The 27,028-nt window shown below is 49.9% G+C and overlaps 1 protein-coding gene across 1 annotated transcript in view; it reads right to left on the reverse strand.

The window, feature by feature from the left end:
- CFAP77 (cilia and flagella associated protein 77) overlaps positions 1-27,028 on the reverse strand; it is a 133,684-nt gene that overhangs the window by 56,394 nt on the left and 50,262 nt on the right. The window contains exon 2 of the mRNA XM_057725129.1: positions 10-109. Coding sequence (XP_057581112.1) covers positions 10-109 — 100 coding nt within the window. The remainder of the gene's footprint in view (positions 1-9; positions 110-27,028) is intronic.

Genomic DNA, 27,028 nt, shown 5'->3' on the forward strand with positions numbered 1-27,028 from the left:
CTTGCTCACCTTCGGGGACCCCTCCATCCAGCCCCCGGATGTAGAGTCCATAATTAAAATTAATTCCAGGCAAACTGCAGCTTCTTTCCCGGGGCTTCCCGAGTTCAGCCTGTTGGGGGAAGGACAGAGAGCAAAGGTGAGGCGTGGAATCTCAGACCAACGGTATCATACTGAATTCAGTGACAGGGAGTCATCAGATGCTTGCTTTACCGCAGGCCGTGTGGGTGACCTCAGGGCTACTAGGGTGTGGACCGCGAGCCCTCTCTGAGATGAGCGCTAGCTGCTGTTGGGTGTTGAGGCACACCTTGGGGAAGCCTTCCTGCTGTGCTCCTGATCAGGGCCAGGTGAGGCGAGCAGAGTCAGGAGGACCCTTGTGGCTGGGGGTGGTCGGGACAGAGGCCTTGAGTGAGGAGGCGCATTTGTGCAGTGGGAGAGAGGCGTGGCCCTTTGCTTGCACCGAGCAGCCATATTTGGGGTCCAGACCAGATCTGCCCACCTAGAGCTGAAAATGATGCAGCATGCAGATGGGTGGAAAGACCCGGTTCACCGAGACTCACCTGGGGCCAGCTTTGAGGGAGGGGGCATCTTTCCTCCCTAACCCTTCATTCCTACTGGGAGTGACTCAAATCACTGTCACCAGAGCTGCCTCCTTGGACGTCACCTGAGGGTGGGCATACGGCGACAAGGCCCACTGTCACCCTCCTGGCGGCTGGACCGCCAGTCTCACTCTTCGGGTCTCTGATCAACTCCTCCTTGAGCCCTAGAAGGGGTTTATAGGGATGAAATGGCTTTGCTATCAACCATATCAATTCCCCCATCGTACAGGTAGGGGAGCTGAGACCCAGAACGGTGGCATCACGATCCACGGCTCCTAAAGGACGAGGCTGGATGTCAGATGCAGGTGCGTTTGGCCTTGGGGTGAAGCTCTTTTTTTACTTTTATAAATTTATTTATTTATTTTATTTATTGGCTGCGTTGGGTCTTCGTTGCTGCGCGAGGGCTTTCTCTAGCTGCGGCGAGTGGGGGCTACTGTTTGCTGCGGTGCTGGGGCTTCTCATTGCGGTGGCTGCTCTTATTGCAGAGCATGGGCTCTAGGTGCATGGACTTCAGTAGCTGTGGCGCATGGGCTTAGTTGTTTTGCAGCATGTGGGATATTCCCAGCCCAGGGATGGAACCCGTGTCCCCTGCATTGGCAGGTGGATGCTTAACCACTGCACCACCGGGGAAGCCCCCTTGGGGTGAAGCTCTTAAACACGGTGCTGTGCAGCCTCTCTCTCCCTGAGCTCAGAGGTCCTGCCCTGTACGGTGCTTAGAACATTGTTGCTCTTCATCAGTGGGCACCTGCTGAGGTCTGTGTTCCAGACACAACACTTGGTTCTTCCTATGCTTCTCTTACTTAGTCCTCACAGCTGCCCTGTGAGGCAGCCCGTCACTGTCCCCATGTCTCAGATGGGGAAGCTGAGGCACAAAGAGGTCAGACGGGTTGCGCGAGGCTGCACGGGAAGAAGTGGCAGAGCTGGGATTTGAACCCAGGCTGTGTCTCCAGCCCACACTCAGATCCACCTGCTGGAGAGATACCAACCAGGTGTGTGTGGCTCCTGGTGCCATCAGGCTTGTGGACAGTGGACCTTGCTGAGCTGGGTGAGTGCAGCTCCTCCTCCCACCCCCACGGGCCCCAGGCAGTGGGCTCCCAGTTGCAGGGTGTTACATCTTCCAGGACATCCCTAGCTCTGGCCTCTCCAAAGCCTGTCCAGAGAGTCTGGTGGCTCCGGACTCACCCTTTCTCCTTTTTCCATCAATCTCTGTCCCCATTTCTCTAGTTTCCAGAGACCTGGGCGTGATGGCTCATCCCTGTCTTTGGAATAAACCCCTCCCTTGGGCTGGCAGTCTGGGCCCTGCACCCTCCAACCCCGCCCACCTCTACAGCTCTGCCTTCCCAGATGCTCCATGCGGCCCTGAGGTTTGGGTACGATAGACCACTGCCCACCCCTGAAGCAACTGCCGTAGTCCCAGCCTCTTTTGCTCCTGGCCTGCCCTCCCCTTTCTGTTTCTTATTTTCAAGCTCTCTGGACCCCTCGGGCTCACAGTGGCCTCTCCCTCATCTGGCTCCAGTAACTCTATCTGTTCTGTTCATTTGGGGCTTAGAACTTAAATGACCTTCTCAGTTTCCAGGAATGTACAGGCTGGGCCAGAATTCCTACGCAGCCAGAACCATGGCTTCTTCTGCTTTCTTTTTCCGGGTGGCACAGAACAGGTGCTCTATAAATGCTTGAGATTAAAAACCACTTCCTCTGGGAAGGCCTCCTGGGTTGCCCTTAGCACAGACAGGTTTCCTTGTCTATAGCACCACTGGGCCCTGAGCTCTGCCTTTAGGGCACTTTCAAAAGCACCCAGTAGAACCTGCTTCAGCATGGACGGGCCAGGACAAAATGATGCTCAGTGAAGAAGCCAGTCCCAAAGGACCACATATTGTCTGATTTCATTTCATGAAATGTCCTGAATAGGCAAATGCATAGAAACAGAAAGTGGATTAGCAGTTGCCCGTGGCTGAGATGGGGAGGGGAGTGGAATGATTGAGGGGTGATGGTCAAGGGGTGTGAGGCTTCTTTGGGGGATAGTGAAAATGTCCTAAAATTGATTGTGGTGCTGGTTGCACAATCCTGTGTGTGTGCTGAAAGCCACCGGATCATATACTTTAAATGGGTGAGTTGTATAATACGTGAATTATATCTCAGTAAAGCCATTAAAGATTACAGAGTAGTGTAATTAAGTCATTAATTGGGTGATGATCAATTTAACGTCTGTCTCCCTTGGTAAACTATCTGCTAAGTCTGTCTTTCCTTCCTTTCTTTTTTTTTCCCTTCTTGCCCACCTTCCTTCCTTTCTTTTAAGGTTAATTATTTTTAAAATGCACTTTATTTTTAGACCAATGTTAAGTTCACAGCAAAACTGAGCAGAAGGTACAGAGATACCCCACATAAAATAGCTTTTATTTTTCACCCCTCTTTTTCAAAGAGCTCAGCAGAGAATACATGCTAGTAAAGAGGGGCTGAATGAATGAACGAGTTGCCTCCTTGCAGACCCTGACGGTTCTTTTCTACACACTGCCTATTCATTTTTCTCCCTCTTCTTTCTCATCTCGAATCCCAGGCCTTGACCTTCCTCAAGAGCTAGAGTTCTGAGTTTCAGGTGGGGGCCCTGGCTGGGTGGTTTGTTTTGATTTCCTTCCACACGATTCACTCAGAGCTGCAGACAAAGCCCTGGCTTCTCATTTGTTTATGAAAATGATCTGGCCTCTCTGGTGATGGCAAGGGAAGTTAATTAAAATGTGACTTCTCCAGGAGAGGCCCCGCCTCCCTCTGGCAGGTGCAGGTGGGCAGACATCCAGCTGGCAGAAGAACGACAGACAGACGTAGTGGCTGCCCCTGGGCCGGGGGTGGCGGTGAAGGAGGCAGGGAAGCAGGCGGGTGCCTCAGTCTCCACGCTTTTTAGTGAGGGTTGCCTAGGAATCAATAATGGCCAAAAACACTGAAGCCTTGGGCTGCAAAAATCTTCCCAGTGGGATAGTCACTCATTCGTTCACTGCACAAGTATTTGTTTTGCGTCTCCTCTGCACCAAGCTCTGTGCCAGGAGTTCTAAGTTGAGCAAAGCAGACACATACCACCCCCCACCCTTATGAAATTCATCATCTTGCAAAAAGGATAAACTGAACAAGTAATGGCAACCAAGTGTACCAGAGGCTTTGACAGGGGAGCGCAGCATGCCTCTTGCTTTAAAAATGTGTGTCTATAGAGTGAGAGGAGGTATTTGCAATACATATATCTGACAAAAGGCTGTTATTCATCATATATAAAGAGCTGCTACAAATCAATAAGAAAAAGGCAGATGATCCTATAGAAAGATGAGCAATAGGCACTTAATTAAGAGGATGTCCAAGTGGCCAGGACCCCTATGTCAAGGTGCTCAACCCCTGAGAAATGCGAAATTAAAACTTGATGCTATTGGTAGAGATGTGAACCAGAACACTCATGCTCTAGGTGGGGGGGTAAATTGGTACAACCACTGCAGAAAACTGTTTTAGCAGTATCTATCAAAGCTAAACACACACCTACAATAACCCAACAATTCCCTCCTGGACACCCCATGGAAACGAGTGCCCAAGTCCACCCAAAGAGATATCTGAGAGTGCTCATAGCAGCGCAGTTTGTGATAGCCAAGCACCAAATGGCCATCCCAGGTGGATAAAAAAGTGGTGACACATTTATTCCATAGAATACTCTATAGCAGTGGTTCTCAACTGGGGGCAATTTCCGCCCCCCATCCCCCACCCCGCTCCAAGGATATTTGCCCATGTCTGGAGACATTGTTGGCTGTCACAGCCAAGGAGGCAGTACTACCCTCCATCGGGGGGATGGGCGGTGGAAGCCAGGGATGCTGCAAAACATCCCACGGTGCAAAGAGTCATCTGGCCCCAAAAGCCAATAGGTTGAGGAACTGCTCGACGGCAATGGCAGCGAAAGATCAGCTGTACACAACCACGCGCCTCACACGAGGTGTGGGGCGGAAGGAGCCAGACACCAAGGTACACACCACTCCACGCAGATGAAGTTCAAATACAGCATGACTAATGTCTGATTTTAGAGGTCGGCAGGGTGGGTACCCTTGGGGTGGAGCTGGAGGCTGCAAGCAGCACAAGGAGGCTTCAGGGGCGCTGGTTCTGTTTCCTGACCTGATGTGGGTGCCCTTCACACTGCGTGGGTCCCGCCTGCTGCCCTCCCGCAGAGCCCATTTGTCCTGACATTACCGGCATGCTTGAAATTCCACCCTTGGCAACTTGGTTCTTTAGGTTCAGGCTGTGTGTCTGAGAGTCCCTGCATTCACATGTAAACACCCTCGAGGAGCACTGTATTTACCCATTGCCAGCTCAGGTGCCCAATGAGTTGGGCCAACTGGCCCTACCCTGGTGCCACCACCACCGACCACAGCAACACTGCAATCATGGTGACTGTGGGCCGGGCTCCATGGGGACGCTTCACCCTGCCCCCACCCAGGTACCACTAACACTCAAAGCAGCCCTGCAAACTACACGGGTTTTTGGGTGGGAAAGGGAGGCCCAGACAGCTGTCGGGACTTGTTTGCCCAAAGCTTCAGAGCTGACGAGTGGCCAAGGCTGGATCTGAACCCACGTCTGACTCCACAGGGTCTTTGCTGCCTCTTGGCATTTAGCATCAATTTCCCGAGACTCTCCACTGTTTTTCCTGTGCACGGATCTTAGCTGTGCAGACGGGGTTTTGCTCTTGCAGAACAGGTGCATCTGACTTGTTTGCATGGCACCCTCCACACACACAGAGAACATAAGTAGCCTCTGCCCAGGAGAGCCCCAGCTACAGGCTGCTGTTTGATGTATAGGCTGGGGGTTACGGGAAGAGCCGTCATTTCAGTCACCTGGACAGAGGACAGCTAAGTCATGCCGGGTCACAGCTGGAAAGGAGAGAAGATCCAGATCTTGGATGGGAATTTTGGGGAAAGCCAACCTGAAGAAGATTCCAGTGGGACAGCCAATGAGACAGGAGCGCTGAGGGGTCTCTGTGGGGCTCCCTGGAAGCAGGAGAGAGGATCCAGCCAGAGGTGGGAGGGCCTGGCACCAGCCCTAGGCCTCCCTCCCCAGCTTGTCCAGTGGGGCTTTCTAGAAACCTACAGAGAATAGCTGCCTGACAGAGGGAACCACAGGTCTCTGGGCACCTCAGGAGACTAGCTAAGGACGGACAAACAGGTGCTCAGAGGAGCTCCTGACCCTGAACTTCTAGATGCAGGAAAAATGGTTGTGAAATTGATGAGATGTGGCCACGCATGTCAGCTTTGATTGGCCACCCGAGTCCCCAGGCAGCCCGCCCCTCCAGCCCAGAATAGGAAGAGAGACAGCTCTCAGCTGGAATGTCCAAAGGTCCTGGGGCAGATGGCACGGTTATTGAGCCACGTGAAGGCTGAGAGCACCCTCCTTGCCCAGGGATCCCTGGGAACCACTGTGTTCTCTTTACCACCGAAGTAAAAAAGTAAACAAGGAGGAGAGTGAACATTAATTGAGCACCTCCTACATGCAAGGCTCATGTTATGCCCTGTGACCTCATCAAGCAAACCCTTTTATTGAGCACTTGCTGTGTCCTGAGAGCTCTTTGTGCTTCTCCCTAAACTTGGCCAACCCCACTGGGAGGTTGTTTTTCCCATTTGATGGATGAGAAAATGGAAACTTAAAGAGGTCCACGCTTGCCCATAGGCACCCAGGTAGTAAATGGAAGAGCTGGGGTTAAGCCCAGCCCTCTGACATCGTAACTCTGTGCTCACCCACAGCAGCCCTTCACAACATCTCTATAAGGGAGCCCGCATGGTCATCACTAGACAGATGGGGAAATCGAGGCTTAGAAAGGTGTGGGATGGTGGATCCCTTTCAGCCCCCAAATGCAAGCCCTCCCATATTTCTCTTTTCATATGGCTGAATTCTAAGACATCTCTTGCACGATCCTCAAGGTCTTTTCAGAGACATACCTTAGCTTCGCACAACGGAGAAATGGGAAATATTGGAAACTATTCAAATCTGGCCCACTAGCCGGAATCTCTTGTCATCGAGGTGTTAGAATCAAGAGGCCAGTGTGGGAGAAAAATCCCAGCTCTGAGTCTGGCCACCCGGCATGTCTCAGCCGCTTTCAAACTGTGCCTTTTTCTGAGTTTCCTCTGTCACAAAGTGGCTTGGCTAGAATACAGCTCTGGGTGACAGCTGTCCCCATCAGCAGACAGCTTCATTAAACCTCATTAAGATGTCATCCCTCACTGCCTTATTTCCCATCTCTCAGCTCTAATTAAAACCATCTCGCTCCCTGTCCCAGGGGGTCCTGGGATTCTCTGGGCTCCTTCTGCACGGCAGCTCCCTCTGCTCCCGAATACTGAGGACCAGGCCCTGGAAACCTGCACCAGGAACTGGGCCGGGCAGGCAGCCCCTGGCCCGGAAGCCCCCCTGGAGCAGCCGGTCGCCAGCATCAGGACCGCCGGGGCTTTCCGGAGGCAAGTACAGGTGGCCTTGCCTGCAGGCTGCTGAGGTCACCTGAGAGCCAGGAAGGAAGGCCCCTGGGATAACGTCACAACAAGTGACCTGGCCTTGAAAGTCCAGTGTAATGATTTCCCACCCCAAATACTCTTAAAAAGTCTTAACCTGCCCCCATTTCCCACCAAATAGGCGAAAATGGGTGAAATTAACTGGCTTTGTTTCTTAGAACGGTCGGAACTGGATCTCACTCTGGACAAACAGGCTGATGGTCATTTCCAAGACGGGTTTTCTGCCTGAGATCTTGATGCCTGGGTTCTAGACCAATCTTAGGTGTTCATCTATGAGGACCAAGCCCCCTAAGGGAATCACTCCCACCTCCTGACAGCCACAGAAGAGTGCAGCTCATTAACCTTCTCGTCCAGAGTCTAAACTAAATGAATGTTTGTTCGACAGTTGGAAAGCCTCCACTCACTTGCCCGCATCCTATTAAAGCGTAGTTCCATGAAATCCCACAGTTATTGCCTGGTAGTTATTAAATAAATATCTGTATACGGCTCTGCCCACACACACACATGCACACACATCCCATCTCGCTCACGGAGGGGGAGTTCATTATTGTAAAACAACTTAAGATCCTCGAATGAAAAGCACAATATAAATGCAAATTGTGATCACGATTAGCATAGAGGATATTTATTTATTTCCATAATGAGAACCTCAGATAAACAATCATGTGAAATAAGCTGCATTATGCATCCGAGGACTCCGGCGTCGTCTTAGAAGCCAGAGTCTTTGAACCATGTGCATTGTGGGAGTGGCAGTCGAACATTGCACGATGATACGAAAAAACCACGCACCAGAAGACCACATCCACATATGATCAAAGGCATATAAAATAATGCTAAGCAGAAAAAAAAATCAGCAGGATTCAAAATTTTACGTACACTACTGTTACAACCGGGTAGAAAAAATTCATTGAAAAAAATACTGGAAGGAAACAGAACAACACGATTGTGTGAGGGTATGTCCTTAGAGATGTGGCCTTTGGGCAGGGTCGGGGGTGATGGGTATTGAGATTTTACTTTAGAATTTAAAAAAAAGTCAAAAGGCAGAGTTAAAGCCAAGGTTTCTATTTTCTATATTCTTGCCAAGGGTCGAAGTTAAGTTTCTTCTATGTCATAACAGCTCTGCTACAAGTTTATAATGGGGGCTGAGCTGGCTGCCCCTGGGTCGGGGGAGGAAAGGAAGAGGAGCAGGGAGCCTCGGGCCCAGCAGGAAGATACGGGAAGCTAGCATGTTAATGTCACAGAGCTGAGACCTCGATCTACCACTTCCTGTGTGACCTTGGGCAAGTCACTTGACTTGCCTGGTGCCCTTTGCTCACCTGTAAAACCTCCCCAGGCTGAGGATTGGAGCCCAATAGGCAATGGCCTCTGTTACTGCTGCCACTGTTGGTATTGCTAGAGCAGCTCCCCAGCTCAGGTCAAGGGGAACCCCAGGCAGTGTGGACACCTCTCCTGGCCCCACTGCGCCTGCCTGGCCACTCTACTCGGCCCCTGCCTGCTTCCCATGCCCTGGGGCTGCCTGTGTTTTGCCACCTGCCGGGTTCCTCTGTCCTCCCTGGGGCAGCCCCGGCTCTCTTGGTGCTGCCAGAAGTGTTACTGCAGCTGATATATGGCCCTTGCCGAGTGAGGCGGTCACGGTGACAGGGCCCCAGCGTCCCCTCCCCTCCCCCTCGACAGCTTGAAACCTGGTCCTTCATTTGCATTTACATGATCTCGCTGTGCAGCTTATGAGATCGAGAGATTTATTTGCTACTTAGCTTGATGTTTGATTACACTCGGAGAAGGCAGCGAGCAGCAAAGTGCACGGATGCATCGCTCAGAGCCCGCGGCCTCGGGGGGCCAGTAACTCAACAGCAGGTTTAGGTGGATGAGGGGAAAATGCACAGCGTTTCAAAAAAGGCAAACATGAGAGGTTGGAAGGAACAAACACCATGATTTGGATTTTTTTCTTTTAAAAGCAATGAAAACTGGCTAGATACCATCAAATTATGAACAGACCTGAGCCACTCTCAGGAGGTAGCTTCTTGTCCTGGGGAATGAACGCCCAGAAGCTCCTAAAAGAGTTTGGTGCCTCCGCTGTTGGGAAGTGGTGAGGATGGACTCTGCTTACAAGTATGGCTCTCGAATTGGAACTAACACAGGGCTCCGTCAGTTACACCTGTGTGGTCTTGACACAGTCACTCAACCTATCTGCACCCCAAGTTCCTGATCTGTAAAACGGGGGAAACGATACCCTGTCTTAGGCTTGTGGCTGAGACGAGTAAACAAGAGGATCCAGGCACCACAGTGGATGCAGAGTGGGAGCTGTTATGGGCACGACTGGCCATTTGCTGAGCACACAGGGATAAAGCGAAATGCCCTGATGGAGAGAAATTGCCGGATGTGGTGCTTTCACTAAGTGTCACTTGCTTGTTTTGTGGGTTTTCCTCTGTGTGGGGTTTAATGCAGCCCCCAGCCCCCAGCTCTGGGAACACACAGCTGGGGCATGCTGGAGGAAGGCAGACTCATTTTCTTAGCAGTCTGAGCCAGGCATAATTAGGAGCAGAGACTGGCTGCTGCCAGCCTACAGCCCATCACATTCCGGCTCCAAACAGACATCATTTGGCACCTTCCTGGGACTTTATAGTTTGGTGCTTAAAAACACACGTTTGAGGCCAAATGCCCAGGTTGGAATCCTGGCTTCTCAACTCTGTGTGGCCTTGAACAAGTTGCTGAACCTCTGAGCCCCAGTTTCCTTACCTATAAAATAGGTATAATGGGAGTACCCAGCTCGGAGGGTTTTTGTGGCATTTCGTAATGCAGGGGGAGCTCTTAACAGAGGGCCTGCAAAGTTCTCAGTAAGAGGCAGTCATACTAGCCTGTCCACTGGGTGGAATTAACAGTGACTCTGTCTCCATTTGTGTGAGAAGAGAACTAGCTATAAAATTAATATGTCCCTTGACGGCTCCCCAAAAAATTGAACATCGAATTACCATGAGGCCCAGCAATTCCGCTCCTAGACATAGACCCAAAGGAACTGAAAACCGGTATTCAAACTAATATATGTACATGCATGTCCACAGCAGCGTGATTCACAAGAGCCAAAAGATGGAAACCACCCAGATGCCCAGCAACTGGTGAATGGAAAAAATGTGATCTATCCATATAGAGTAGGATATTAGCCATGAAAAGGAATGAAGGGACTTCCCTGGCAGTGCAGTGGTTAAGAATCCACCTGCCAATTCAGGGGACAAGGGTTCAATCCCTGGTCCAAGAAGGTCCCACAAGCCTTGGAGCAACGAAGCCTGTGCGCCACAACTACTGAGCCTGCGCTCTAGAGCCACAGCTATTGAGCCTGTGTGCCACAACCACTGAAGCCTGCATGCCTAGAGCCTGTGCTCCACAACAGGAGAAGCCACCACAATGAGAAGCCCGCACACCTCAATGAAGAGTAGCCTCTGCTTCGCCGCATCTAGAGAAAGCCTACACGCAGCAATGAAGACCCAGTGCAGCCAATATATAAATAAATAAATAAATGTATTTATTTTTTAAATCTAGAAAACTATTAAAAAAAAAAAAGGAATGAAGGCCTCATAGATGCACGAATCTTGACAACATACACTAAGGGAGAGAAGCCGGATGACAAAGGCCACATAGTGTGTGATTCCATTTACGTGAACTGTCCAGAAGAGGTACATTCTCAGAGACAGAAAGCAGGTAAGCGATTGCCCAGGGATGGGGGGAGGAGAGAATGGCAGTGACTGCTTAGGGGCGATGGGATTTCCTTTTGGGGGATGAACCTGTCTTGGCATTAAATAGAGGGGGTGAGTGCACAGCATTGTAAAGGTGCTAAATGCCACCAAATCATACAGTGAAAAAAAATGGTTAATGGTTAATTTTATGTAAATTTTGCCTCAATAAGAAGAAAAATGAATACGTCTAGAGGAAAACTATGCCATGCCTCTCATCCAGACAATTTAGGAAACTCCTCTCTCTCTTAGGGACGGGAAAGGAAAGAAATGCAAAGGAAGTGGCCACCGTCTCGCTGCAGGACAACACGGTTGAAGAACATCATCAGGGCCTTCCCTGGTGGCGCAGTGGTTAAGAACCCGCCTGCCAATGCAGGGGACACGGGTTCAAGCCCCGGTCTGGGAAGATTCCACATGCCTCGGAGCAACTAAGCCCGTGCGCCCCAGCTACTGAGCCCACATGCCTAGAGCGCGTGCTCCACAACAAGAGAAGCCACCGCAATGAGAATCCCACACTCCACAATGAAGAGTAGCCCTCACTCGCCACAACTTGAGAAACCCCACGTGCAGCAATGGAGACCCAACGCAGCCAAAAAAGAAAAACAAGAAAAAAAAAACACCACTCAGCTTCAAGGAGGTGAGACTGGGTGAAGGTGGATGCGGGGGCTGGGGGACCATTCCCCACCCTGGTCATGCTGCTCTGATGGTCCATGAGGCAGAAGCTGGTGCAGGCATGTCTGTTAGAGGCGTCTTAGAGCCTCATGAATATCTGAAGGCAAACCCGAGGACCAGTGAAGCTGGGTGGACTCATTTCACATTCTGTTCCTCCTTTGTGTGCTGTGGCCTCACTTTGGAGGTGCTGTTGGGGTAGGGGGGAGAAGGAGCACTGGACTGTGGGTCTGGAGACCAAGATGCTCGTGCCTGGCTTCTCCCCTCCTCCACAGGCCCTGCCTCGCCTGTCCCGGGGACCCTGGAGGAGGTCAGAGTGGAGCTCAGAGAACCTCAGGGGGACGCAAAGGAGAGGCTCCTGGAACACAAAGCCCCCATCCTAAGCCGGCTGGGTGGCCCTGGGAGACATGCTTTATTTGTGGGGGTCTCCATGTCAGACTTCTTTGGAAGAAAGTGTTCTTCGGTTTTAAGAAAACGATGAAATCACTCAACTAGGCCATCTCAGAGGTCCTCTCCGCTTCCACCTGGTGTCGACAGACAGAATTAGAATCCAGGCTCTGATCCTTCCTCACCTCTTTGAGTCTCAGTTTCTCGTCATTGGTCAGACGGGGATAACTGTCCGCACCTCAGGGTGCAATGACAAGATTTAGAGGAGACGACCGAGGTGAGGTGCCCAGGGGTACAGGCACACAGCGGGGTGCCCACCAACTGGGAAGGGCTCCTCCTTTGCCATCCTTCTCCCGTGTGCCCCTAGTTCAGTAAAGGAAGAAACACCATAGAGTCTACTTTGATGTGGTACCAACAAGGGAAGGAGTCCGTTTCCAGACTGTGGAGAAGGAATAGAATAAGAGGTTCCCTCCACCGAGGAGGGGCTGATGGCATAAGAAGTAAATGGTGTATTCATTTGGTCATTTGGTCAGTTCGGCTGCCCAGGGTCAAAGCCAGTGGGCCATAGGGGAATCAGATGTAAGAAAGAGGCTCCCTACCAAAAAGAAAAAAAGAAAGAAAGAAAAAGAAAAAGCAGAGAATGATCTATGTACTTTTCAAAACTTAAAACAGAAATCAAAGGAAAATGGAACTGTTTTAAGTTTTGACAGCTGCAGGGATCATTCTGTTTGGTTACTCTATTTATGTTTTCGTTTTCTTTATAGATTCATTGAAAATCGCATCATGTAATAGGGAAGAAAAATGTTCAGTGTTTTTCTCCCCCCCTCCCCAATAAACCCTTGTTCCTTCCTGAGAACAGATGAAAACGCCAGCTCCAGTGACTTTTGTTTTGATGTATATTTCATAATATCTCATTGATTGTAAGTTTTATTTCCATGTCAATAAAAAACTGGTATTGTAATAAGTGAGAAGGAGTTTAACACACAATGGCAGCTGACCTGTTAGCATAGCAGATCGCAGGAGTGGAGGAAGGGGCTCTAAAATGAAGCTGGTTGATCAGGACGGCTATCGATTCCAGCACAAAGCTGGGCGGCTGGAGAAGAGGGTCTTACCTCTCCCCCCGTCTTCGCAGCCTTGGAGTTGTTTTCTGGTGGGTTCTGGGTTGCCATTTTATAGGAGAGGAGAGGCAGGGCCTTAAGCAATGCTTCTTTTTTTATAGCAGAGGCTGCGCAGGTACCTTGGAGCTTTCAGAGATGGATGATAATGTAGTTGCGGAGTGAGGAAAAAGACATGACCACGGGAGGCATTAACCACAAGCTTTGCTGGTGGCACTTGGACAGGAGTGTAAGAGGGAAGAGGGCTTATGAGACTATCCAGGGGCTTATGGGGGAGGGGCCACCACCCAGAAGGGGAGGAGGGCACGGGAACTCCGGGGGAGAGGAGGATCAGAGAGGGGCTCAGGCGTGCAGGTGATGTTGTCCAGAGGAGGGAGGGCAGAGGGTCTCTGCATCCGAGATCTCAAAGGTCAGCAGTGGCTTGGGGGGTCTTATGACCACAGGGCTGTACCTTATGAATGGGCAGATGCCAGTGCAGTATTAAGGGGTATGCAAAATGGGCAGGTCCCATGGCTAAAAATCTGTTTGTTTGGGCAAGACTCCCCAGGAAGTTGAGCTATGAGGGCAAAAAGGGGAAAAGGCCAGCCTGGTCCTCTGAGAGCCCACAGGAAGGTCGGAGTTTCTGGATTCAGTGGGAGCAGCATAACTGACAGTTTCCTGCCTTGTGACTATGACAGGTGGGCAGCAACCAGGAGGGGTGGGAGACGGGAGGCTAAAGGGGAGGGCCAATCCAGGAGGGCAGCCTGGAGGAGGCTCCCTCGCCCCTTCTCGGGCCCCAGTGTTCCTGTCTGTAAAATGAGGGAGCAGAGCTCGTTGATCTCTGGGCCCCTCTGGCACTGCCCTTCTTTTTCCAGAGCATGTCTAGATGCACGTCACTTGGATCCATGTCATCTGAGTCTCTTGTTCAGGCAGGCAGAGCAGCACCGTGGCAAAGCTCTGAGGTCTGGTCAGTGTGATCTGGGCATCAGCATCAACTCTCCCATTTCTCAGCTCGTCTCTCAACACCACCCGATTCATAGGCCTGGTGCGAGGAGAGACCCCTCAGTGTCCCTCACATAACAGACCTCACTAAATATCTGCAGTAGGATTGAGTGGCAATTATTATTAGAGAGGGTTGATGCTACCTGTGCCACCTCCATCAGCAGCATCTGAGCCTGGTGACCTGCCCACCTGCACTCAACCAGAAGGACCAGAACAAAGCCAACTGGGATGGAACTCCACCCCTGGCCTCGCCGGCATAACCCACCAGCCACTTTGAGGCCCCTCCCAGAGTGTGTAGGAAACCCTCTAGATGCTGAGCTGCACCATGTACAAGGGATGGAAAGGATTTGGAGAATGGGATGATGAAGCCCTTGGATCAGCCAAACCAAGCCCGGTCCTCCAAGCCCTCCCGTGCACCCACCCACTTGTGTCTATATCTACTTCTGAAAACGGGAAACGCCAAGGCTCTGTGGTTGGGAGGTGGGGAATGAACTATGGGAGAGAAGGTCTGAGCTCCCCCGAAGACGTTCAGGGCAAAAGACAGCAGAGCAATATTAACCGCTCAGGACGAGGGGCTGTGCTCAGGACGAGGGGCTGTGCTATAAATGATTTAATGGGCGGCTTCTCAGACGGAACAGGGCTGCGTAACTCAGGTAAAGGTTTCAAATACGTGGCGTCATTGCTACGGGTGAAATCTGTTTGTACTTAGCTTTTAGTCTTGGAAATTACCAAGCTCTATGCTGCTCCTACAATTAATCATTAAAGAATTAAGAGTGAGAATACCCATGATCGTGGAAGACTCCAGTGATGGTGGTCTCGATCCAACTTATAAAACAGACAGATCTGGTGCAACTGAATAATTGTCCTCTTCTCTGCACAGAATCAGGGATGCTAGTCATACTCAATGGCTGGAGTGAATGCTTACAAACTGGTATAGACCAGCCCATAATTACCAAAATGGAAAAAGAACAGCGTTTTGTAATGAATGACAAGCTGCTGAGCGGAAATCTAATTTGGTCTAATTAAGCAGCCTTTTGTGAGGATTTGTCTTTAGATGAAAAGAGGCAGCCAAGGAGATCTAAATGCAAATGAACTCCATCATTTTGGTTTTAAAGGGCTAGGCTGAGATGCGCGTCTTCACGCCCAGCCCTCTTCTTCATTAGATGATTAGTCCTCTCGTTGTCACCTCGAGCCCGCGCCAGGCCCCACCGGCCTTGGAGGAGCCTCACATTCCTTGTCCCTCGCTTCTCATATCTTTTCAAACAGGACATCTCACATCGACAGAGCTGTCAGGGAGCTTTTGCTTATTCAGGAGCAAATTTTATTTTGCCCAAAGTAATAAAAGCCAATGGGATTTTGCTTATTAGAGGAATCTGCTGCTGTTCTCTGAGGATGCACCTTCTGAAGCCTGGAGGGTTGCACGCACACCCAAGGCCATGGGCACTGACAGAGCCACTGGGGGAAAACCGACCCGGCATCTCACCTGTGAGGTTTACCAGATATCTGCCTGAGTTTCTCTGCTGCTGTCTGTTTAAAGGCTTGAGGCTGGAGTGCCCACCTCTTCAGCCGATCACAGGCTCAATCATCTGACTGAGTGGGTTCTCTTTGGCCCATAGAGGATTGCAACACACGTCTTGCCCCACGCAGAGATGCTGGCACAAGCCCCTCAGCCTCATGCAGATATTTCAGGGATAAGTGGAAGCCAAATGCTCGAGTACCGTTCATGGGTTCACATCTTCAGCTTCAACAGTTCACCAGAAGGACCCACAGAACTCAGAAAAGCCACTATACTCATGGCTGCGGTTTATCATAGCAGAAAGATCTAGACTAAAATCAGTAAAGGGAAGAGGTGCATGAGACAGGGTCCAGGAGAGACCAGCTGTCCTCTCCCAGTGGAGAGCATTTACCGGGATGGCAGTGACATGTGACAACACGCTGGGTTGCCAACCAGGGAAGCTCACCCGAGCCCAGGGTCCCTGGTTTTATTGGGAGTCAGTCGTATAGACGTGGCTGACCCCTCGTGTGGTTGAGCTTAGCCTGCAGCCCCTCCAGAGGCTGAGCGGATACTACATGGCCCCACCCTCACCCTCCCACCCTCCCCACCCTCCCCTGCCATCGGTCACATTGTTAGCATGAACCAATTGGCATGGCCCAGGCCCTAGGGAAACGAGACACTCATCAGACGGGACATTCCCAGGGCTTAGAGGGCAGGGGTTTACCTCCCAGAGGCTGTGCTGAGGCCAGTCCTTTCTCAGAATGTGCAGCGTGTAGACAACCCAGACCTGCTGAGTTAACCCTTTACTGCACTTTGGCAAAGGTGTGAGGCTGGTTAGGCTGGGTAGATGAGAAGGGAGAAAACGAATCCCGTCTCACCGGACTCTATGACCTCCCCTCTTAGCGCTCCTCTTTGTTTTCAAAGAAATTGCAGACACGGGGCTTTTTCATATTCCAAATGGGAACAACTCAATGAGTGAGGGAGCAGGTGGCTGCAGCAGCTCCTCCCCAGCTGGGCCATCTCAGCAACCCTTACTTTGCGCCCACTGGTTCTGACCGAGAGTGACCGCTCCCCGGCTGCCCGTCTGAGTCTGCAGTCCGGTGAGTTCAGCTGTCCTCTCCTCACCCCCTAGATGCCTGCCTTGGCCTCCAGAATGCCCAAAAGAGGGAGCCAGGAGGAGGGTCCTGAACTGAGTATGGGGTGGAAGGAAGCACAGAGCATCCTGCAGAGAGAATAGCAAAGGAGGAGCAGGAAGTCCTTCTGGTCCTGAGTATCACTATGGGCGGAATATTTATGTTCTCCCCTCCCCCCCCACCCCCCACCTCCGCCACCAAAATCCATATGTTGAAACCTAATCCCCAATGTGATGGTGTTAGGAGGTGGGGCCTTTGGAAGGTGATGAGATCATGAGGGTGGAGCCCTCATGAACGAGATTAGTGCCCTTATAAAAGAGGCCAGAGAGCTGGCTGTCTATAAACCAAGAACCCAACCCTGCCGGCACCCACAATTGCCTCCCAGTCTGTGGCAATTTGTCATAGCAGCCCGAGCTAACAGGGTAAGTACAAACAGCTACTGTGTACTGAGCAATTACTATGTGCCTGCTGTTGTGGTCAGGGCGGAACGCTTGACACCTGCTGACCCCTTGACCCTTCCTGACCTGACCTTTCACTTAAACTGCACCCAGCCTGTCCTCATCCCCTCCCCTGCTTTGTGCTTCTCCGTGGTATTTATCACCAACTCTGTGTCTTACTGATGAATTTTGGCCATCGTCTCTCTCTCCTCCCTAGCATGTGAGCTTCATGGGGCAGGGATGGTTTTTGCGGGCTGTTGTTGTTCTCTGCTCTTTCTCCAGCACCTAGAATAACTCTTGGCACATAGTAGGTGTTCAATAAATCTTTGCTGGATGGTGAATGAATGAATGAATTCTCATCGTAACACAGGAAGCAGGTCTCCTCTTGTCCCAGTTTTACAGACTAATGCTCAGCAAGGCTACATGCATGTCTGGGGTCACCCAGCTAATTGCCAGAGGCAGGGCTGGGAGACCAGGGGTACCTGACTCTGGACATCCCCTCCATCCCTGCTAGTGCCATACGATCGCCTACAGCCTTTTTACTACCCTGGAGCACAGAGAAAACCATCAGCTTGATAGGAGGCACCAAGGTAAAGGGAAGAGCCTGTTTGTGGCTCCAGCTGCCTGAGGCCTGAGAAAGTCAATGTCACAGCACAGACAGGTCAGGAAGTCCTCTCTCTTGCCCTGAACCATCTCCTCTGTATTAGTTTCCTGTGGCGGCTGCAACAAATAGTCACAAACTTGGTGACTTAAAAACAACAGAAATTTGCTTTTGCTCAGTCCCGGAAGCCAGAAGTCCAAAATCAAGGTGTCAGCAGGTTGGTTTCTCCTGGAGGCTCTCAGGTAGGATATGCTCCATGCCCCCCTCCGAGCCTCGGGGGGCTGTTGGCCGTGCTCCCCTTCCTTGGCTTGCGGGTCTCTCTCATCTCTGTGTCCATTTCCACATGGCCTCTTACCCCTACATCCCCATCTCAAATCTTTTTCTTCTTTTTCTTATAAGGACACCAGTTATTGGATGTGGGGTTCACCCTAAATCCAGGAGGGTATCATCTTGAGATCCTTGATTACATCTGCAAAGACCCTATTTCCAAATAAGGTCATGTTCACTGGCACAAGAGGTTAGGACTTGGACATGCCTTGTAGAGGGGACACTACTCAATCCTGTCGCTAATGATATGACACAGCAATGCCACCCAGCCACCCATGCTGACCAGCACAGTGGGGACATTATCACTGCCCAGGCGTGAGCAAATAGCATGTCCTTGAGGAATCACCTTGATGCCAAGCTCTGTACCAAGATGAGCCAGACCCGATGCAAACCAAAACTTCAGTGAGGCACCACCTCACACACTAATCAGAATGGCCATCACTAAAAAGTCTACAAATAACAAGTGCTGGAGGTCGTGTGGAGAAAAGGGAGCCCTCCCACACTGTTGGTGGGAATATAAGCTGGTATCGCCACTATGGAGAACAGTATGGAAGTTCCTTAGAAAACTAAAAGTAGAACTACCATATGACCCGGCAACCGCTCCTCGGCATATATCCAGAAAAAAACTATAGTTTGAAAAGATACATGCACCCTGATGTTCACAGCAGCACTGTTCACAATAGCCAAGATGTGGAAACAACCTAAATGTCCACCGACGGAGGAGTGGATAAAGAAGATGTGGTGTGTATCTACAATGGGATACTACTCAGCCATAAAAAAAGAATGAAATAATGCCATTTGCAGCAACATGGATGGACCTAGAGATGATCACACTAAGTGAAGTAAGCCGGACGGAAAGACAAATACCATATGATATCACTTACATGTGGAATCTAAAATACGACGCAAATGAACCTATCTATGAAACAGAAACAGACCCTCAGACATAGAGAACAGACTTGTGGTTGCCAAGGGGGAGGGGTTGGGGGAGGGATGGACTGTGAGGTCAAGATCAGCGGATGTAAGCTTTTATGTATAGGGTGGATGAACAGCAAGGTCCTACTGTAGAGCACGGGGAACTATACTCAATACCCTGTGATACACCATCATGGAAAAGAATATTTTTTTAAAAAAGAATGTATATGTACATATAACCGAGTCACTTTTCGGTACAGCAGAAATTAACACAACATTGTAAATCAACTATACCTCAATTAAAAAAAAAAAGATGAGCCAGACCCCATCTCCTGGGACTGACCTCGTGTGTGAGTCTCTGACTACAGCTTGCAAGGAGACTGGAGATCAGAGATCAAGCTTGACAGACAAGTTCTAGAGGCCCAGAAGCCGAAAGAAGCTCACCACCCCCTCCCTCAGGGGAGATCGCTTGGGAAAGATTTCTCAGATCATGTGGTCTGTGACATAGCACGTGAGGGGCTTTTTCTGGCAGTGACACGTGAGGGACATTCCTGGTGACCCCTGAGACCAAGCAGAGGATGACACATGCGGAATCCCTGGGCACAGAGGAGACTGGCCAGATTGTCACAAGGGAAGTATAACAGGCCACGAGGATTCCCAGGAGGGAGTAGGCTCATCTGCCCACCAGGCTCGGGGCAGACATCCTGGAAGAGGCGGCGTTGGAGAAGGACTTGGACAGAGAGATACAGGGCAGCATCTCACGGTGTGCGCCAAGACAGCACAAAAGCACGAACAGAAACAAGGGCACCAGAAAATGGTTCGGCCGCCCCTGGGGAAAGATGGGTAGGGGGACCAGACCGTGCCAGGCTGTCTTCTTTAGGAAATGATGGATGGTTGCAAGTCAGGGGGGAGGGTGGGGGTGGGGGACCAGTACTGCGGGTTAGGAAAGTTGGACAGCAGAGACCGCAAGGGAGAGCAGCAGGTGGGGGTCCCCAGGAGTCTGGCTCTGCACTCCAGGCAGAGGGGACAAGATCTGAACTGAGAGGGCAGCTGTCAGGCCCCTCCTGACTCAGTGTCCGTGTGAGACATTTGAGCTCTTCCCTCTCAAGTGTCTCCAAAGGTGAGTCAACGCAGAGAAAGCTGCCCCCTGAAGTTCACATGACTTCTGTATTCTTCCTGCCCCTAAACTATCCTTTCTCCTTGCCCAACTTCCCTGAATTTCTCCGGTGACTGGCAAGTACTGGGGAAGTTCAAAGAGGATTATCTAGGACTGCGCGGGTGGTCCAGTGGTTAAGACTCTGCCCTTCCAATACAGGCGGTGTGGGTTTGATCTATGGTTGGGGAACTAAGATCCCACATGCCACCGGGTGCGATTGAAAAATTAAAAAATTAAAAAAAAAATTAAAAAGAGGATTACCTGATTAGCCCCCAAGTGGGCCTCCTCCCTGTCCCAGCATCCCCTCAGCAGGAAGACTGAAACCAGCCTGGAGTCCTGTGATGTTCCCACTTGTAGACCAAGCTTAGGACAAAAATTAAACATATGCCCTGGCCCAGATTTTTCTATTCCCCATGACACATGATGGCCAGACTGTGCTCTCCCAGATACCTGGGGAATCTGACCGTCCTTTTCAGAATATCAGAAAAGACTGATTTTTAAAGGCCAGGGAACATACTGGAAAGGAGAGTCCCAATATTTTCTTGAAAGCTCAAAAGGCAGTTCCTTCCCCCTCAAAGACTTTAAGCTCAGTTAATGCCACCAGCCGGTAGCAAAAGTCTCCTTGTACTGAATCACCCCCTTTCCAACAATAAAATAGTTAAAAGCTTTTGTCTAAAATGATGTGCTTTCTCAATGTAAAACCATCTCAGAAGGACAGAGCATCTTTACTATTCTACACCCCCAGAATTCCCCTTAGAAATCAAATATAATCCTCTTTAAGAAGCTTTAAATAATTTTGAGCCTTCTTATTGACTTATTAAAATGCAGCTTAAAACACGTCTTCAATGCAATCCTTTTACAAGGGTCAAGGATATAAAATTTGAAGAAATATGATTAGCAGATCAGCTGGAAAGACTTAAGTTGTCAGATGCAATTTTGACTATTTCAGAGAAAACTTCCCTGGGCATTCTGGATACCCCTACCAACCTGCGCTGGCACAGGGATGCACCCTGGTGCCTGCCTCCTTTATCCCTGCACACCCGTGCTTCACTAACTTGGTGATTCCCTGCAGGTTCTGTGTGCAGAAAACTCTGCTGCCACAACCCTACTCGTGTTTCCCCTGCAACACGTCCCCGGCAGCTCCATCTGTGAGACTCCCTCTGGTCCTAATGACTGAACTTTCTCAGAAACCCCATTGTTAAGAGCTTCAAAGGGCCGAGAACATTCCCAGGGTGGTCTTTGATCCCTGGCATCCTTGAGCGATAGGAACCAGCAGTGTCCTGATGCACTGTGACCCACCACACTGACCCCACTTCACTGCAGTCACGCTCCGTCCTGGGATGAATGGAGTCAGAGGCATAGATCCGTAAATTTCATGTTTAAGTGAATGGAAGAATGAGTGAATGAATGACTGAAAGAACGAATGCGCAAGGCCTTCCTAAGTGTGTGACTGTCCTAAAGGAAGCCACACAGAACAGGGGCTGAGAAAAGCACAGTCTTCCAGGGGAAGTTTTCAGCTGGACCACACATACCACCTATTTAAATAAAAGATACCGATCTTAAAATGTACATTAAGCTTTGTTCTGAACCAAGCAAGGTTTTTTATAAATGCAAACGCCTACAAGAGAAAAATCCCAATTCTGTAACAGAGTTTTTGACGCAGGCAGGGCGCCTCAACTACATCTCCAGGACAGGCGATAGAGACGAGGTTTGACAGAAGAGGAGCGGACGTGATCCATAGGATGTCTGGGTCCAGAAACCCAAGAGGGTCCGTGCCAGCTCCCGTCACAACTAGGACCTGTGCACCGGTGCCAGGGAAGACTCCTGGGTTGCTTAGTTTTCACACATCTAGTTCGGCCTGGAGTAGCCCTCTCTGGATGCAGGAAGTTATCCCGATGGGTGTACGGTTTGGTGGTTCAGTGAGCAGGTTTGGGAGCCGTGATGACCTGCCTGGGCTGAAACCCAAGCTCTGGTACCAGCTGAACAACCTCGAACAAGTGACTTCACCCCCGTCTGCCTCGGTCTCCCTAGCTGTAAAACAGAGATGCCAAATAGTAACTGCCTCTGAGGGTGGTTGTACGCATCAGAGAAGTCAATGCCCACCAAGCGCGAACCCTGCAAAATAGTTGGTTTTCTAGGCCCAAACCGGAAAAATGCTGGCACTTTGACGTGGCTCAACCCGATGCTTTGCCTAGTGCCTGTGATTCTCAAACACTCAGTAAAAGGGGCCATTGCGTTACGCTCATGTTCATATCCGCTCATGCCACGAACGTATTTATCAGGTTTAAGGACACCCAGGGCTGGTCACATTGGTACCCACGCTGCAACTTGGTGGTTTCATTCTACAGTAAAGGGCCTTGCAAATAATATTCTGAGTAGTTGGTCCATCTCGCCACAGAAAGCTTCCCTAGAGAACCATCACTCAACATATACTTGCAGACAGTATCCGGTGGCAGGTGAGCACCAGGCATCGTGCTCAGTGCTGGATGCTAAATAAGAGACAAAATGCTTGCCCCGCCCCCACCAAAAAAAACCCTTGTAATTTCCTGAAGGACAGAAAGAAGGAACAGATGGTTCAGGACAGGCTATGGGAACTGTGGTAGGAGTCTGCTCAGGTGCTGGGCTCCACTGCCAGATTTGCAAGTAGAAAATGCAGAACACCCAGTTAGATTCAAATGTCAGATAAACAATGAATAACTTCTTTAGTATAAACATGTCCCGAATATTATATGGGGCATTTTATTATTGCACAGGGCATTCTTATTATTCATGGATTATCAGAAGTTCAGATTTAACTGGACCTCCTGTATCCTATCTGGTGGCCCAAGCCAGGTAGGAATCCCAGTTCATCCTCAGGAGGGCCAAGGGCTGTTGTCATCCTCATCGGAAGTCATTTTGACTTGAGCAATGACCCCCTGGCACATTATCAAGTGACTGGGGTCCACACATGTCATAGTCCGTTTGGGCCGCTATAACAGAATGCCATCGCTCGAGTGGCTTAAACAACAGACATCGATTTCTCACGGTTCTGGAGGCTCGGAAGTCCAAGATCAAGGCACTGGCAGGTTCCATGTCTAGTGAGAACCCACTTGTGGTTTCAGGAGGCCAACTTCTTGCTGTGTCCTCGTATGACAGAAGGGACGAGGGAGCTCTCTGAGGTTCCTTTTACAAGGGCACTAATCCCATTCATGAGGGCTTCTCCCTCATGACCTAATCACCCCCAAACGCCCCACCTCCTAATATTTTCACTTTGGGAATTAGGTTTCAACATATGAATTGGAGCGGGGGGTAGTGTAAACATTCAGTCCATTGCAACGTTATCTTCCAGGTAAGATTTATACTCCCTTAAAACAGAATGCCCCTGGGGGAGAAAAAAAAAAAGTCCGTTACAGCTGTGTTAGCTATAACCTGGGGCTGGCTGAGTCTCCCATCACCAACCTTCCTGATTATGTTTATAGCACAACGTAAAAATATCCCAAAGTGGAAGAAACAGGAGACCCCAAGAAGTGGCTTTAGAAGTCTGTGTAGGACTTGGGAATTCCCTGGGGGCCCAGTGGTTAGGACTCGGTGCTTTCACTGCCGAGGGCGAGGGTTCAATCCCTGGTCAGGGAACTAAGGTCCTGCAAGCTGTGCGGTGAGGCAAAAAAAAAAAAAAAAAAAATCTGTGCAGGACTTGAGGGCATGGATGCTGACTCAGAGCCCAGAAAGTGATAGAAAGAAGAGGATGGACCTCACTTCACGGGCCAAGAGTACTGTGGGTGGACAGGACACTCCCGATGACTCTGGCGGTTTCTGCTCTGGGGGCTCTGTTACTTGCCCCAGAGTTCCAGGGAGCTGGGCTTGTGGCCTTACCCTCCAGATTATTTTGTGGGACCTTCCCAACGTCCCCCTCTTGTCCAGCATTATTTCCTGGTGGGCTTTGGGTGATAGTTGCCAAGGCCAAATCCTTCAAAGCTCATGACTTTCCTAACCCATGACGGTGCTCTAACTGTTTCCTGGAAACCCTGAGTCTTACACGTGAGGCTGACTCATCCGTCAGGTCCTGGGACAGTGATCAGGGCTCATGGATTGATTTCTTTTCCAAGCAGAAGAAAAAAAGCATACGTATCTATTTGTAGGATATAATTTTTGATTTTTAAAAAATGGGCTTATGAAGCCAAAAGTACCCAGAAGCCCATGACTGTTAGACCACGTACAACCCTGTTTGTACGTCCATGGTCATTCACCAAATGCTCAAAGCATTTGACTCGCTTGGGAAACGGCCCAAATTTCTATCTCAAGAAGGAATAAGCAGCCGGATGCAGGGAATTGCTGACCGGGAGGCAGCACACATCAAGCAGAGAGGGCAAGGACATGCAAGGGAACTGGGCTCCACCACGGCGGCCGTCACCCAGGTGCTGAGGGAGGGTCAGCATTCGGGCTCTGTGATCATTTTAACCTGAGTTCTAATCCCACATCCATTGTTGATCAGCTTGGGGCCTGGAATGAGGGGCGTCCTCACTAAACCTCAGCTTCCTCATCTGTAAAATGGGGATAACCAGAGACCTTACCTCCTAGGGCTGCTGTGATGACTGGGTAAGATACTGACTGCAAAGCCTCAGAATTAGGCTTGGCACTCAGCAAGCGCTCCCCGAAGGATAGCAGTTGTCCCTGTCATCACTACACACTGAGCTGTCTTTGAAATGCCCACTTTTTAAAAAATGATGGCTGGGACTTGACGATCCAGTGGTTAAGACTCCGAGCTCCCAATGCAGGGGGCACAGATTCGATCCCTGATCAGGGAACTAAGATCCCGCATGCCACACGGTGCAGCCAAAAAAAAAAAAAAAAAAAGATAGAGCAGCTAGTGGAATCTGAATAAGGCCTGTGGATGGCACCAGCGTCGATTTCCTGGTTGTGATATTTCATTAGTTATTTAAGATGTCAGCGCTGGGGGATGCTGGGTGAAGGGCACTGGGGACCTCTCTGTATTGTTTTTGCAACTTCCTAGGAGCCTATAATTATTTCAAAATTAAAAGTTTAGAGAAAAGATGGAGCCAACGAAATACCCTCCTCAAAGAGAATGTCGACGCCAATAAAGGGTGAACAGACTTTGCAAATAACTCTCCTTTTCTGGGAAACACGTGTGCGCCTGTATGTCCCCTCACGTCCTCCCCCTGCCCCCGTTCAGCTGCTGTGGTATTTCCCTTCATTATGGCAGCGCCTCAGAAGTAAACCTCTCTAATTTTCTACACCACAGCTATTTATTTAAATGCTAACTCACATTATGAAGTGATATCTCCACGCAGGAGATAATTTATGAAGCATTTAAATTAAGAGGAGCAGCTAATTGGGAGCATGTGTCTTCTAAGCCTTGCTAACACCAGAAAACTACAAATTAGGGGGGAAATGGAAGATGTTTTTCTCTTGCTTTTATCTTCTTTCGGAAGGCACTTGGAGGACACGTATGTCCGTGGTGGCACACGCTGGTCCCCCAGCCCCTCTGGTGGCGGGTGTCCCTGCCCCGGCGAGGGCTCGGGCTGCTGTACAGGGACCTTCTCCGCCCCAGGCAAGTGGTGGATTTTCCCCACCACCCTTTTTCTAACAAGGGAGCCATTTTTTTTCCTTTGAAAGCTTCTCAGCTCCATTACGAAGATGCAAGTGGCACAGACTGGACCTTATTAGGCATTTATAGCTGATTGGAGAAAGAGAGGAAATGTGGGGAAGGGGAGAATCCAAATAAAATAGGAGGCCTTTTGTAATTATTTCAGTGCTTCCATTTTGAAAAGGGCTGCCTGGGTTTGTGCACATTGGCTGGGAGTTCAATGCGACCAGAGGAGCACTGTGTGTGCAGATGTATTCCTTCGCTTATTCTTTCCAAAGATTTTAGTGAGCACCTACTATGTGAAAGGCACTGAGGGCAGAGCAGTGAGCACAAGAGACATCATAGTCCCTGGTCGCGTGATGTTTACTTTCTAACCAGAAAGGCAGGCGTGACAGGATGAAGCGTTCGATTACCCCCGTGGTAAGAGTTTAAGAAGTGCAGGTGGCTGTTGGTGGGAATGTAAGTTGGTACAGCCAGTACGGAAAACAATTTGGAGGTTCCTTAAAAAACTACAAATAGAACTACCATATGATCCAGTAATCCCACTCCTGGGCATATACCCAAAGAAAACCATAATCCCAAAAGAAACTTGTACCATCATGTTTATTGCAGCACTATTTACAATAGCCAGGACATGGAAGCAACCTAAATGCCCATCAACAAATGAATGGATAAAGAAGATGTGGCATATATACACAATGGAATATTACTCAGCTATAAAAAGGGATGAGATGGAGCTATATGTAATGAGGTAGATAGAACTACAGTCTGTCATACAGAGTGAAGTAAGTCAGAAAGAGAAAGACAAATATTGTATGCTAACTCACATATATGGAATCTAAAAATGGTACTGATGAACTCAGTGACAAGAACAAGGACGCAGATACAGAGAATGGACTGGAGAACTCGAGGTTTGGGAGGGGGCAGGGGGTGAAGGGGAAGCTGAGATGAAGCGAGAGAGTAGCACAGACATATATATACTACCAACTGTAAAATAGATAGTCAGTGGGAAGTTGTTGTATAACAAAGGGAGTCCAACTCCAGGATGGAAGATGCCTTAGAGGACTGGGGCGGGGAGGGTGGGGGGGACTTGAGGGGGGGGAGTCAAGGAAGGGAGGGAATATGGGGATATGTGTATAAAAACAGATGATTGAACTTGGTGTACCCCCAAAAAAATAATAAATAAATAAAATTTTAAAAAAATACTGAAAAAAAAAAAATAAGTGCAGGTGGGGGAGGGGTGCGGTGTGTCCTGGTCTGGGGTGGTCAGGGAAGGCTTCCTGAGGGAAAGACATTTGAGTTAGGACCGGAAGGGCAAGGAATAGCTGGTGAGAATGAGCTGGCCCAGGGCAGGGGCTGGCAGGGAAGGGGACGTTGACGCCCAGCGTTCCCAGG

Source organism: Hippopotamus amphibius, chromosome 2, assembly GCF_030028045.1.
Source record: "Hippopotamus amphibius kiboko isolate mHipAmp2 chromosome 2, mHipAmp2.hap2, whole genome shotgun sequence".
Taxonomy (NCBI): domain Eukaryota; kingdom Metazoa; phylum Chordata; class Mammalia; order Artiodactyla; family Hippopotamidae; genus Hippopotamus; species Hippopotamus amphibius.